The sequence below is a fragment of the Orycteropus afer genome, unplaced genomic scaffold, assembly GCF_000298275.1.
Source record: "Orycteropus afer afer isolate SDZICR_OR568_19922 unplaced genomic scaffold, OryAfe1.0 scaffold00064, whole genome shotgun sequence".
NCBI classification, from domain to species: Eukaryota; Metazoa; Chordata; class Mammalia; order Tubulidentata; family Orycteropodidae; genus Orycteropus; species Orycteropus afer.
In genome coordinates, this window is record NW_006921651.1 from 11,016,072 (window position 1) to 11,030,542 (window position 14,471).

At 42.8% G+C, this 14,471-nt stretch overlaps 1 protein-coding gene across 1 annotated transcript in view; it reads left to right on the top strand.

Moving 5' to 3' along the window:
* TLL2 (tolloid like 2) overlaps nucleotides 1-14,471 on the top strand; it is a 174,878-nt gene that overhangs the window by 37,180 nt on the left and 123,227 nt on the right. Inside the window, exon 2 of the mRNA XM_007940052.2 lies at nucleotides 4,155-4,265. Coding sequence (XP_007938243.1) covers nucleotides 4,155-4,265 — 111 coding nt within the window. The remainder of the gene's footprint in view (nucleotides 1-4,154; nucleotides 4,266-14,471) is intronic.

A 14,471-nucleotide genomic window follows, 5' to 3' on the forward strand; every position in this document is an offset into this window, starting at 1 on the left:
ATGGTCTTGGGTACCCTATACATGGTCTTGGCTACATTACCCCCTCCATCGACATAGAACTCAGATATTTCTTGAAAGCGTATATGTGTCAGCCAGTATAGTCTAGATTATGCTGTAATAACAAATAACCCCCAAGTCTCAGTGGCTTATGACCACCAAGGTTTATTTCTCATGTCACATATCCATCCTGGGTCAACCCCTTCACATTATCTTTACTCTGTGTCCCAGTGTCTGATGAACATTGTCTTATAGTTAAGGGAAAAGAGAACATGGGAAGCCATGTTCTGGATCTTAAGGCTTCTGCTTGGAAGTGACACGTATCACTTCCCCTCACTTTCATTGGCTTGAGAAAATATATTGAAAAGCCTGACATAAGTAAAATGGAGAAGTATAATTGGTGGTTCAAACCCACCAGCCACTCCTCAGAAGGAAGATGGGGCAATCTACTTATGTAGTGATACCGCCTTGGAAACCCAAAGAGGGGTCACTATGAGTTGGATCTGACTCAACGGCAGTGAATTTGGTTTTAGTTTTTGTTTTGGTAGGGAGGAGTAGCAAAAATTGGGAATAATTATAGACTCTACCATAGACTTCCTCCCCTCTGGTCACAAATACAGGCAGTCCCTGGATTATAAACAGGTTCCATTCCTTAGTCTGTCTTTAAGTCAAATTTGTACAGAAGTCAGAACAGTTAAGTATGATTTATATCAAATGTCAGTTAGTCAAGTGTTTGTCTTAGTATATGTTATATATCTTTCTATGCATAAAGAACATTAAAGAAACACTTCCAGACACATTAGAACATCTTTAACATAATAATACATAATAATAATAATGGTTTGATTCACCTGTTTGTTATTATGAACCATTGTATGTACTTAGAATTTTTTATATAATAGGCTTTACAGGGTTTGGTTTGCAATGACAGATTGTACGTTAATGGACATTAGTACCCCAGCGGCTGACTGTATTTGCTTTCTTTGCCCTCTTGTGTAGGGAATATATTTATCCACCCCCAAAGGAGACCCCCAAAAGTCCTTTCCAGTTGTGGCACCAGGCACAAAGTCTAGGATCTTGTGAAAGTCCCTATATATGGAAACGGATATGACTTTTCATTTCCTTTTCCTTTTCATTAAAAAAAAAAAAAAAAACAACTATATGTTCCTCCTCTCCCACATATCTACTCAACACACAATGATAAATCAGGGACAGGATAACTGTTACAAACACTTCCATTTGGAAATGGGAAATGCAACAGTCAATGAGCCACAAAAATCCATAAAAATTCTGAAATCAGGCTGGACAAGATGTGTGAGGGGCCTCTTGGATGAGGAATGTTCTTGATTTGATCAGGCCCTGATTCCATCTCCTCCATGGCTCTAGGAGGGGATCCTATCCTTCCTTTCCATTATTCTTCTTGTCCGCATCTGAAGAGGACGTTGGCAAATATGCCCTTCTTAGGAACAACTTTCAACCTGCTTTCTTCCCATAGAACGTTGGGGCCCAAGCATCATTTTACGTTTCAAATAGTTGAAATCTCTTGTAGTCCGGGCTAGTGGCTCTTTTAGTAGAACTTTATTTTCCAAAAGGTTAGTAATTTCTTGGAGTCCCTGGGTTGTGCAATGGTTAATACACTCACCTACTAACTGGAAGGTTAGTGGTTCAAGTCTATCCAGAGTCTTGTTGGAGGAAACACCTGGTGAGCTAATTTGAAAAATCAGCCACTGCAAATCCTGTGGAGCACAGTTCTACTCTGACACACCTGGGGTTGCCCAGAGTTGGAATCCACTCACCTTAAAGGTAACTGGTAGCTGTTTCTTACCTCTTTGACTCAGCTCCATGTGTAATTACCACACGCACAATTATTTTCGAGACATGTCTCTCTCTCACCAGACTTAATTATTGGTACTTTGAGCTTGAAGGAACCTATCAGCTGCTCTGTGGGAGAAAAATGTAGTCTGCTTCCATAAAGATTATAGCCTTGGAAACCTTATGGAGCAGTTCACTGTCCTATAGGGTCACTGTGAGTCAGAATCAATTTGATAGCAATAGGTTAATGTTGAGCTTATTAGGCCTCTAATTAAGGCCTCTTTTAGGCTGCTAAGGAGCTCTGTTGGAGCTGTGGTTAAAGCATTTGGCTGCTAACCAACAGGGCGATGGTTCAAATCCACCAGGTGTTCTGCAGGAGAAAGGTAGCGTTTCTGTAAAGATATACAGCCTTGGAAAACCACATGGGGCCTCCATCCTACAGAGTTGTCATGAGTCAGTATCGACTCACATGAGTTGATTAAACCACACTTTCGTCTCCTTTATCTGATCCTTCATCATTTTTTCCCAGCTGAAAGCATTACGTTGGGCACCAGCTTGGTTGTCCTGGGCCACAGTTGATGTTTTTTTTTTTCTTCAACAGATTTATTAGGTATAATTTACATACTGTAAAATTCACCAGTTTTATAAAGTGCACAAGTGAATGATTTTTGTAAATTTATAGTTGTGCAGCCATCACAATCAATGCTCGTGGAAGCAGTAGCCAAGAAATTAAATGACATATTGCATTGGGCAAATCTGCTGCAAAAGACCTCTTTACAGTGTTAAGGAGCAAAGATGTCACTTTGAAGATTAAGGAGCACCTGATCGAGGCATGGTATTTTTAATAGCCTCATATGCATGTGAAAGTTGCACAATGAATAAGGAAGATCGAAGAAGAATTTATGCATTTGAATTGTGGTGTTGGCGAAGAATACTTTATGTACCATGGACTGTTAGAAGAATGAACAAAACTGTCTTGGAGGAAGTGCAGCAGGAATGCTCCTTAGAAGGGAGAATGGCCAGAGTTTGTCTCTTGTACTTGGGTCATGTTGTCAGAAGGACCTATCCCTGAAAAAGTGTGTCCTACTTGGTAGAGAGTAAGTGAAAAAGGGGAAGACCTTCAATGAGATGGCTGACACAGTGGCTGCGATGATGGGCTCAAGCGTGGCAACGATTTTGGAGATGGCGCAGGACTGGGCAGTGTTTCATTCTGTTGTGCACAGGGTCACTGTGAGTTGAAACTGACTTGAAGGCACCTAACCAAGCCATTCACTACCTGAGCCAAAGCCAATGGACTTTTGCTATAGTAACATGTCACTTCTGATACCAGTTTCTGCTTCAGTCAGGATAAAGAGGAGTCCCTGGGGGGTACAGATGGTTCATGCACTCAGCTGCTAATTGAAAGATTAGAGGTTCAAAGCCACCAGAGACACCTTGGAGGAAAGGCCTCGTCTGAAAGATCTGCTCTTGAAGACCACGTGGCACAGCTCTACTCTGATGTCCACTGGGTCTCCGTGAATCGGAATCAACAGGTGGAAACTGTTTTTGTTTCTTTTTTAAAATCTGGATCATAGATTGTCTTTTAGGAGAGGGAAAGAGGACATAGTGAATTAAAGCTTCCTCTCACCTTCAGGTAGTCAACTAAGTCATATGGCCAATCCTGCTATCAGTGGGCCAGGGATATATAACCTTCTCTCAGGGAAGGGCAAAAAATATTGTGAACAATAATATAATTTACCACAATATTTATTTAAAAAAATTATACACACACACACACACACACACACACACATATGTTGTTGTTGTTGTTGTTATGTGCTGTTGAGTCAGCCCCGACTCACAGCGACCCCTCCTTGGGTTTCCGAGGCAGTATCACTACGGAAGTAGGATTGCCCAACCTTCCTTCCGAGGAGTGGCTGGTGGGTTTGAACCGCCAGCTGTCTGGTTAGCAGGCAAGTGTCTTAGCCACTATGCTACCAGAGCGCGTATATATATATATATATATATATATATATATATATCCTGGAGACTCTGAAGAAGAGAGAAATCATTGTCTTTATGTGGTGGTTTTGCCCACAGCTGCCTAGAACTAGGATGGATACGGTACAGACCCGGGATTTTGATTCTCACGGAGGTCAGGCCCCCAGCCCCGTGGTGTGATACACAGATGCTGTCATTGCTCTTTCTCTACCAGCCCTATCTCTTAAGCTCAGTGGGAAATTTGATTAGATGGACTGTCCTTTCTAGCATTTGCTACCTAACCTTCAATGCCCTCCAGGGTATTAATAAATCCATTTTCTTGACTTCTAGCTTAAATTGACCCACTTAATGTTTTTTCTTCCCAGCTGTCTTTTGGGGAGACATTGCTTTAGATGAAGATGACCTGAAATTATTTCACATTGACAAGGCCAGAGACTGGGCCAAGCAGCCAATGGAGGAGATGGGACATAAGACAGGTAAGTAACGTACCCCACTTTTCCTGCCTCAGATGTTGTGCAGTATTCTATTGTATGAACATACCCAAGTTATTCATTCTTCTGTTCACAGACATGTAGGCAGTTTACAGTTTTTGGCTATTATAGATAGAGCTGCTGTGGACATCCTTGTGTGTTTATCTTTTGGTGGACCTAAGCACTCATTTATACTGTGTGTATTACCCAGGAGTGGAATTGCTCGGTCATAGGATATATGTAAGTTTAGCTTTAGCAGATACTGTCAAAAAGTTTTCCAAGGTGGTTGAACCAATTTACACTCTGTATGGCACAGTGTTGACTTGGAAAGCAGGCATGGTGTCCATGCAGGATCCACTAAGGCCTTTTGGGTCTTGCTGTCCCTGGCTTAGGGACGCCACTCATATCCCTGGGTGTGTACAGCATCCACCATTATGAATGCTAGGGTTGCCCCTATCCGTTGTCCTTAGGGGATCTGCCATGGCACAGCTGGGGGGTCTGGGGTTGGCAGATGTGAGTGAAGGATACCAAAGGGAGGCTGGACAGTGGTCAGCCACCATGCCATTTGTATGCCCAGCTGTTGGAGAGGCCCATTGCCTGATGGGAAGGTTGTCTGATGATACTGCAGTGAACAGAAGCCTAACAGCCCTTCCTTCACCTCCCTCAGACATGGTCAGCATGGTGGTGTGAGAACTTGAGTGCCTGCCTACTCTTTCCTTCTCCCCTGTGAGCTGACAGAGGGTGGAGCCTACATCCTAGTCAGCTTTGGATACCACAGAGGTAGGCGAGCACCTTGTAGCTGGAAGGCAGTAGCCAACACAGGTGGAGAGGAAAGAAGGGAGACGAAGATAGAGACTGTTTGGAAGACCCTGGTACCATCTTGCAGGGCCCTGAGAGGAGATCAAGAGCTCCAACGAGGCTTTGCTCCCAGAAGGGTGGTTAAAGCATTGGTTACCGTCACAGGCTTTCAAGTCAGGCTGCTTGGACTTGCATCCTTGAGCTGTGTCTCAGAAACTCTGGACCTCAGTTTCTTCATATGTCAAATGGGAATAATAATAATCCTTATCTCAGAGAAATGTCGTGAGAACAAAAGGAGAGAGTTTGTGTCAAGCGCTTAGCACAGTGCCCAGCATGTAATAGAAGGCTCAGTAAATATCAATTTGGCTTCCTCTTCCCTCTATTTTTTTCCCCTTCCTCTCTTTCTCCTCCTCATTATCATTAGTATTTTCAGGGAGAGCCCTGGCTGGGGAGAATGTAAGGTTAAAGTGGAGTGTGGGAGAGGTTTGCTATGTGCTGCAGTGAACACTGGGTGCTAGGTGTGGTGCCTTTGAAAACAGGTATGTGATGGTTCCTTCTTCCCAAGCTTATTTGCTCACTCCCTCTGTCTCTGTGTGTGTGTGTGTGTGTGTGTGCATGCATGTGTGTTTTCTGGTGTGCTTTTATGGCAAGGTGATTTTTCTCCTGATTGCTTTTCTCTGAAGGCCAATAGTACTTTGCATCTATCTAGAATAGCTATTTTATTTTCAGGATGGGAATATTTTTTATTGTTTTTGCTGATTAAACTAATACTGCTGGTTGTTTTGGAAAAAAAAAAAAAAAAAAGAGTCCAGTAGTGTTCTGGTTACCTAGTGCCACTCTGGTAGCATAGTACCTAAGGCATTTGACTGCTAACCAGAAGGCTGGCAGTTCAAACCCACCAGCCACTCCTCGGAAGGAAGGTTGGGCAATCTACTTCCATAGTGATACTGCCTCGGTAACCCGAGGAGGTGTCGCTATGAGTCAGGTCTGATTCGATGGCACGTAACAACAACAGTGCCGCTCTGACAAGAATATACCACAAATGGGATGGCTTGAACAAACAGGAGTTTATTCTTACAATTTGTAGGCTTTAAGTCTGAGTTCAAAGTGCCAGGCTCTAGGGGCTGTTTGAAAGCCCCTCGACCTTGGGCTTCAGCTCTGCCTCTTGCTCCTGGCCCACTGAAGCTAGAAGGATCTCTTCACTTAGGCAACTACTGGCTGCTGAGACTAACAAGCCCAAAGTCGACAAATAAAATGGCACAGTCTCGATGTTACCAAACCACATGACAGGCCATTCATTCAAGTCCATTGGAAGTTCCAAAGTTGGCAGAGCATGACAGGCTGCTGAACAATGTAGCAATAGCTACTGCAGGGTTCAAGCGTGCCATAAACTAGCGCCTACCCCAAGGCTTCTGCTTATATACAGGAAGCAGACCACATCCCTAAGGCAGTTACTCAGCTGCTCACAGTAGAGTCCACCATGGAGTTGATTACCAGTTTCATCATGGGGAATATTACATCCAGCTGCCCAGCTACTCAACCAGGCCCAGCCAAATTAACACACAAACATAACCCCCATAAGTAGCTCAAAATGCTGAAAGTAGAAAGTGAAAATCCCTTGTTACTCCAGCCACAAGGATCCCCATCCTTATCTGTTTGCCAGAGTTCTTCCAGTCTGCATGTGCTTGGGTGGTGTACATAAACAGATTTTAAAAATGGAAAACGGATTCTATCTGACGTGCTTTTGTGCAACTTGTGCTTTTCACTGAACATTATCTCACAGGCACCTTACATTGTGGTTCATCTCAGCCTTTTAGGGCAGTAGTGGTCCAATGTGCAACTCAGCCATAATTTATCTGCCTAATCCCTTATGGGAGAGCCCTGGCAGTGCAGTGGTTAAATACTTGGCTGCTAACTGAAAGGTCAGAAGTTCAAACCCCTGGCCAGTCCACTGGAGAAAGATGTGGCAGTCTGCTCCCATATAAAGACTACAGCCTTGGACACCCTATAGGGCAGTTCTACTCTGTCCTTAGAGGGTTGCTATGAGTCAGAATCAACTCCACAACAATGGCTTTGGTTTCTCTTTTTTTCATTAAAAAAGCATAACACCTAAGGCATTTGACTGCTAACCAGAGGCTGGCAGTTCAAACCTCTCAGCCACTCCTCAGAAAAAAGACTGGGCAATCTACTTCCATAGAGATACTGCCTCTGAGTCCGAAAAGACTGATGGCAGTGAGTAATTAGAAATAATGAGGCCATCAGGAATTTTGTGGATAGATCCTTAAATATTTGATCTATGTAAGCATTTGCTCTGATTGTTTAAAAAAATTTACTGTGGAAAAAAAAATTTACTGTGGTAAAAATAGATTTTTTTATTTACCATTTTAACCATTTTTTTTTTTTGGCAGCTTGTTTTAAAATTTTTATTGTGGTAAAAAAAATATAGAACATTTGCCATTTTAAACATTTTGAAGTTTACAGTTCAGTGATATTAATTACGTTTACCATATTGAGCAACCATCATCACCCCAAGTTTCCAAAAGTTTCTCATCACCCCAAAGAGAATCTCAGTACCCCTTAAGTAGTAGCCACTCATTTCCCCCTGCCCCAGACCTTGGTAACCACTAATCCGCTTCTGTCCATGCATTTGTCTGTTCTAGATAGCTCATGTAAGTGCGATCATGTATTTGTCCTCTTATGTCTGACTTATTTCACTCAGCATCACGTTCACCCATGCTATAGCATGTATCAGGACTTCTTTCCTTTCTGTGGCTGAACCGTATGCCATTGTATGGCTGTACCACATTTCGTTTATCCATTCGTCTGTTGATGGACACTTGGTTTGTTTCCACCTTTTGGCTGTTGTGAATAATGTTGCAATGAACACTGATGTACATGTATCTGTTTGAAGTACCTGCTTTCAATTCTCTTGGGTATATACCTAGGAATGGAATTGCTAGGTCACAAGATCATCTTGAAGCATCTGCCAAACAGTTTTTCTTAGTGACTGCCCCATTTTACAATCCCACCAGCAATGCATGAGGATTTGATTTTTTAAAAAATAAATTAAAAAGGAAAAGTACCTTTCTCCCCTCTTCTTACTTTCCAATGTGTGAAAGAATGTATCTTAGATACCCGTTCTCTTATTTCCAAGCTTTGGTGAATGCCTTTGTCAGAGAGGAGGAGGCTGGAGGTGAGAGGGCTGAATTCCCTGGAAGGGGCAGAGGTGCATGGATGAGAGATGGGGAGGACCCAGAAACCTGCAGTGTTTTGCTATAGGCCTTCTTCCCTGGCACATTCTGTGAACTTGGTGCTGCTTTCCTGGTGCTAGAATGAAACGTCAGTTATCCTAGAGGGGAGCTAGGCAGTCTCATTTCCTGGATTTGGTCAAGGTTCCAGATTCAGTTAGTGTCAGAACCGGGACCAGAACTCAGGCTTCTCAACTCCCTGGCCTTTATGTCTGCCACTTCACCAACCTGCCCACCATATTGCCAGGTAGAAGTAATGGAGAACAACCAAAGAAAAAAAAAAAAATCGCCCCATTTCTCCTCCATGGAGTGGCTGGTGGGTTTGAACCACCAATCTTCTGGTTAGCAGTCAAGTGCCTTGGGCACTGCACCACCAGAACTACCCCCCCTTTTTTTTAATTAAAAAAATTGTTATTTGGGTGAAAGTTCACAGAGCAAACTCATTTTCCGTACAGCAGTTCATACACATTTTGTTTCATGACATTGACTGCAATTCCCCACAATGTATCAGCTCTCTTCCCATTTCCTCCCTGTAGTTACAACTTCCCTGTGTTCTTCTTTCCTTTTGGAGAACAACAGAGATGCATATAATCATTCCTTTGAGACTCGGGACTTGGCACTACTCTGCTTCTGTCCTTACATAGCCATGAGCTCGATCTTTCTGTACTGGCGTCTTTCTGGGCCAAGGGATAGGTGAAGACCTTGTACTAGGTTGGCTTGAGGGCCCATTCAGGGTACAGCACTGGCCACTAAGAAGTCATTAGGGCTTTGGACATGCAGCAAGGAACACTCTCGCTGTTTACTCAGGGACCACAGGCTGGTGCTGATTTAGTGCTTCTTAGTCTCCCTGTCTCTAGTCTCTCTTTTCCCATCCTGCTTCCGGATTATCTTCCTGGTCTGACCTTGCCACCACCCTCCTCAAAAACCTGCATTGCCTCCCTGATGCTAATCAGAAATATTCCTCAGTCTGACTCTCAAAGCCTTCCATGCTGTGCCCTTCCCTCTCCTCAAGCTCCAGCCAAATGCACATGTACATGTACATGTACGTGTACATGGCCCTGGCTTCCTTCCTTCCAGCCTTCTATTCTAGTTACTCCCTCAGTTCGAAGTCCCTGTTCTACAGATAAAGAAATGAAAACTCAGGGAGAGCCAATAACTTAACAAGGCCCTCTCAGTGGTATACAATCCTGATCCCTCTTTACTGAGCAAGCTGCCAGCTGTGGAAGACTGCCTGTTGGGTTGACAGTGCCGTTAAATCAATTCTGTGCTTGGGATGGAGAGACCTCTGTTTCCCTCCCATTTTTGGACAGATCCATTCCCTGCTGTGGAAGCTCCCCGAGGATGTGGCAACAAAACAGAATGCAAACTTCTTCTGTAAGAGGGCCTGAGCATTTTGGATGTGTGTCGGGGCAAGGAGGAATGAGCACATTCTTCAGGAAGAGAAAATCCTTCTGTGTGTATTTTATTTGCAGGGAGAAGAATGTGAGTTCTGAGCAGGCATGGGCCAAGCTGTTCTATGAATGAGGCCCTTGAATTAACATTGCAGAGTTTTCTAAAGCAGCTAATCGGATTAGCTGTGTAGTGAAGGAAATACTTAGAGGACACACACAGACACTCTCCGACCCTCTGGCATCCTCTTGGATGTGCCAGTTGAAAAACCTGCCAATCTCAGTTCTGAATTCTTAGATACCTCAGCTCCTCTTAACCACACAAGATGTGGAGGAGAAACCTGTGTGGTTGATGCTTTGGACTTTTTGTTCGTTTGTTTGTTTTCCTGAAAGAGCCCAGAAGCCAACGTTGGACACTCCTAACTTTGCAAATGTCTGATGATCTGGAGAGGAAGTCTCTTCCTGCAGTTATCTCTATCCGGATAATGGATCTGATTTCTTGATCTTTGCAATCAGGACTCTGCAAAGGGAAATGGTTTTAATTACTTATTGGCTCTGTAGGATCTGATGTTCCCTGCCTCATCTATTCTGAGCCACTGGGCCATGTCCATCTCTATTTAAGAAACCAACCTTGCTCTAAATCCTTGCTCCCTAAACTCCTGCCATCTGTTTCAGGCATCTGCATAAGCCCATTGGTTTGGCCGTCCAGGTTCAAAATAATAAATTAGCCAGAGCAAGGCAAAGACATGGCTAATTTAGGACAACTTGCTTTCCCACTTTGGGCCTCATCTCTGTCTGAATCATGTGATCTCTTCCCCCTGGCAGACTTTTGACTCCTGTTGTTGTTATGTGCTGTCGAGTCAGACCCAACTCATAGCGACCCCTCCTTGGGTTTCTGAGGCAGTATCACTATGGAAGTAGATTGTTCAACCTTCCTTCTGAGGAGTGGCTGGTGGGTTTGAACCACCAGTCTTCTGGTTAGCAGTCAAGTGCCTTAGGCACTATGCCACCAGAGCTCCTAGACTTCCTTTTTCTACTCTGTCCATAGTTTTGAGGGGCACATGTGACCATTGCCTGGTTTCAGTGTCCTCATATGAATAGAGGGGCTGATAAAATCACATTTTCATCTCTTTCAAGTTGTTCAGGCTCTGGATTTGAGCTCTGGTGTTGCAGGCAAGAGAAGAAAGGGAGACCAAAAGCCATTGAGCATCATAGGGGTAAATATAGGCATAAAATTCTAATGGATACTTATGAAATACCCAAAGGTACTATACATCCCAGATAAGGGACTGTGATTCTGAGTGTCTGGGAGTGATGGTTACAAAACATGATTAATGTATTGAAGTCACTAAATTATACATGTGAAAAATGTTCAACTGACAAACGTGTTTTATTTTTACAACAATTAAAGAAAGAAAGAAAGAGTGATCCAGTGTATCTCTTCTCCCAAAGTCTTTTCACCTTTGAGCTTGAAGTTCTCAAGAGAACTTGTAGGAGGGGTTGTTTTGAGCAGCCTCATACACAAGTTGTGATTTTTCATCCTTTAACCTTGTGGAGACATTCCCCAAGCTTTATAAACATGGCTTCCTAATTTCATTAATTTTCTTTGTTGGAGAGGTGGGAGTGCTGGTAATCAATGAGTGTCCAAGTGAGAAATGGGCCTGTGTTATCCTGTAGAAAGGACTGCGTTCTGAACTTGGAATGAATGAATGGTTGAACTTTTGTTGGGGCAGCTCTTTGGATTCAAGTCTGTTTTCTTTCCCAGCATGCAATGCTAGGTGCCATCTCTGTAAAACCTGGTGGCCTTGCTACTGAGGCCTCTGGTTTGGACAGCTGGAGAAGGTTGTCAGGACATTTCTTGCTCATCTCCATCCTTTCCATTGTCTCCTAAGAGCTGAGTGAGGATAAACTCAGACAAAACTCACTGCCGTCCAGTCGGACTTGACTCATAGCAACCCCTCCTTGGGTTTCAGAGGCAATGTCACTACGTAAGTAGATTGTCCAATCTTCCTTCTGAGGAGTGGCTGGTGGGTTTGAACTACCAGCCTTCTGGTTAGCAGTCAAATCTGATAATAAGGTCTTGGTGACTTGTTTTCTTTAAGTATGTTGTACTTGACATTTGGACATTGAGAGACCTCTTTGAGCATTATGACCACCTCTCTGAGAAAAATGTACACACAGATACACAATTTTGCTTGTGATTTCAAGAGGTGTAACTACTCCAGTATACTGTAACAGTATATTAACAGGGAACTTCCAGAAATTTAAGCAAGATTCAAAAAGGGATGTGGAACAAGGGATGTTATTGCTGAAGTCAGTTGGATTTTGACTGAAAGCAAGGAATATCAGAAAAATGTTTACCTGTGTTTTATTGACTCTGCAAAGGCATTTGACTATGTGGATCATAACAAATTATGGATAACATTGCCAAGAATGGTAATTCCAGAACACTTAATTGTGCTCATGAGGAATCTGTACATAGAGCAAGGGGCTATCATTCAAACAGAACATGGGGATACTGTATGGTTTAAAATCAGGAATGGTGTGTGTCAAGGTTGTATCCTTTCACCATACTTATTCAATCTCTATGTTGAGCAAATAATCTGAAAAGCTGGACTATATGAAGAAGAATGCAGCATCAGGATTGGAGGAAGACTCATTAACAACCTGTGATATGCAGATGCACAACCTTGCTTGCTGAAACTGAAGACATGAATCACTTACTGATAAAGATCAAAGACTTTGGTCTTCAGTATGGATTGTACCTCAACATAAAACAAAAGGCTCACAACTGGACCAATAAGCAACAAGATAAATGGAGAAAATGGAAGTTATCAGGGATTTCATTTTACTTGGATTCACAATCAAAAACCGTAGACGCAGAAGTCAAGAAATCAGACATAGTGTTGGCTGGGCAAATCTGCTGCAAAAGACTTCTTTAAAGTGTTAAAGAGCAAATATGTCACTTTGAAGACTAAAGTATGCCCAACCTAAGCCATGGTATTTTCCATCTCCTCATATGCATGTGAAAGCTGGACAATGAATAAGGAATACCGAAGAAGAGTGATGCCTTTGAATTGTGGTGTTGGTGAGAATACTGAAAATACCATGGACTGCCAAAAGAACAAGCAAATCTGTCCTGGAAGAAGTGCAGCCAGAATGCCCCTTAGAAGCAAGAATGACCAGACTTCATCTCACCTACTTTGGTCATGTTGTCAGAAGGAACCACTCCCTGGAGAAGGATATTGTGCTTGGCAAAGCAGAGGGTCAGTGAAAAAAAAAGGGGAAAAACCCTCAACTAGGTGGATTAAAACAGTGGCTACAATGATAGGATCAAGCATAGCAAGGATCGTGAGAATGGCAAAGTACTGGGCAGTGTTTCATTCTGTTGTAGGGTGACTATGACTTGGAGCCAACTCAACAGCACCTAGCAACAATGTTTTGTTTCTCTAGTGTTTCTCTAGACATACCACAAGTGGATGGTTTTAGCTGAGGTTGACAAACCCAAAGTCGACAAGTGAAATGGCACAGCCCAAAGATTATCAAGCAATATGGCAGACCACTAGTTCAAGTCCAGAATCAATCCCAAGATCAGCAGGCAACATGGCAGACCACTGATGACTCAGACAAATGCAGGAGTGTCTCCTTATATATGGAAGCAGGCTGCATCCCGAAGGCAGCTACTTACAGCAGATTCCACTATGGAGTTGATTACCAAATCTCATCATAGGGAATAAATACATCCAGCTGCCCAGCCACTTAAAACCATGTCCCAGCCAAGTTGGACACACAACCTTAACTACCACAAACAACAACAATGACTCTGTGGATTCTGAGTTATGAAGCTAGCTGCCACTCTTTTTCTCTGTTTCCATGCTGTTGGGTATGTTTCTTTCATGTGGACATCTGAGTTTTGTAAGACTGCAGTGTAGAAATACATGGGTGTTGCAATCAGGCAGGCTCTGTACTGGAGTCTGGCTGTGTATTTGTTAGCTGTGGGACTTAGTGTAATTCATTCCTCATTTGTCAAATGGAAAAATAGTATCTGCCTTGCAGGGGAACTTGAATAAATGTGGTAAGTAAAGCTTTCTTTCTAAGGTCTGATGCCAATAAATAGTAGCTACCATGACTTCTGCTTTGATGGCTTTTCTGTCTTTTCTCTGGTCTACCTCTATGTTCTAGACCCCACAATCCCTACACTATTTTTTTAAAATGCATTTTATTGAAATATAATTCATGCATAGTGAAATACACAAAACTAAAGTGACATGGGTCAATACATTTTTTTTTTGCAGTGTTCCCTCCCCTCCCCTCCTACCCCTGGCAAACAACAAAGAAAGTTTCCTTCCATATATAAACCTTTCCTTGACCCTCCATAACAATGAATTAATACTATATTTGAGCTTCTGTGATTGACTTATTTCACTCAGCATAATGTCTTCCAAATTCATCCATATTATGCTGTGTTTTGCAGACTCTACATTATTCTTTAGTGCTGCATAGCATTCCATTATGTGTATAATGGATGACCATAGTTTGGTGATCCACTCTTCCACTGATGGCCACATAGGTTGTTTCCATCTTTTTGCTATTGTAAATAGTGCTGCAATGAGTGTGAGTGTACTTATATCTGTTCCTGATCTGGCTTTCAACTCTCTAGGATATATACCTAGTAATGGGATTGCCAGGTCAAATGCTATCTCCAATTCCAGCTTTCTAAGGAATCACCATATTACTTTCCACAGTGGTTGTGTCACTTCACAGTCCCACCAGCAGTG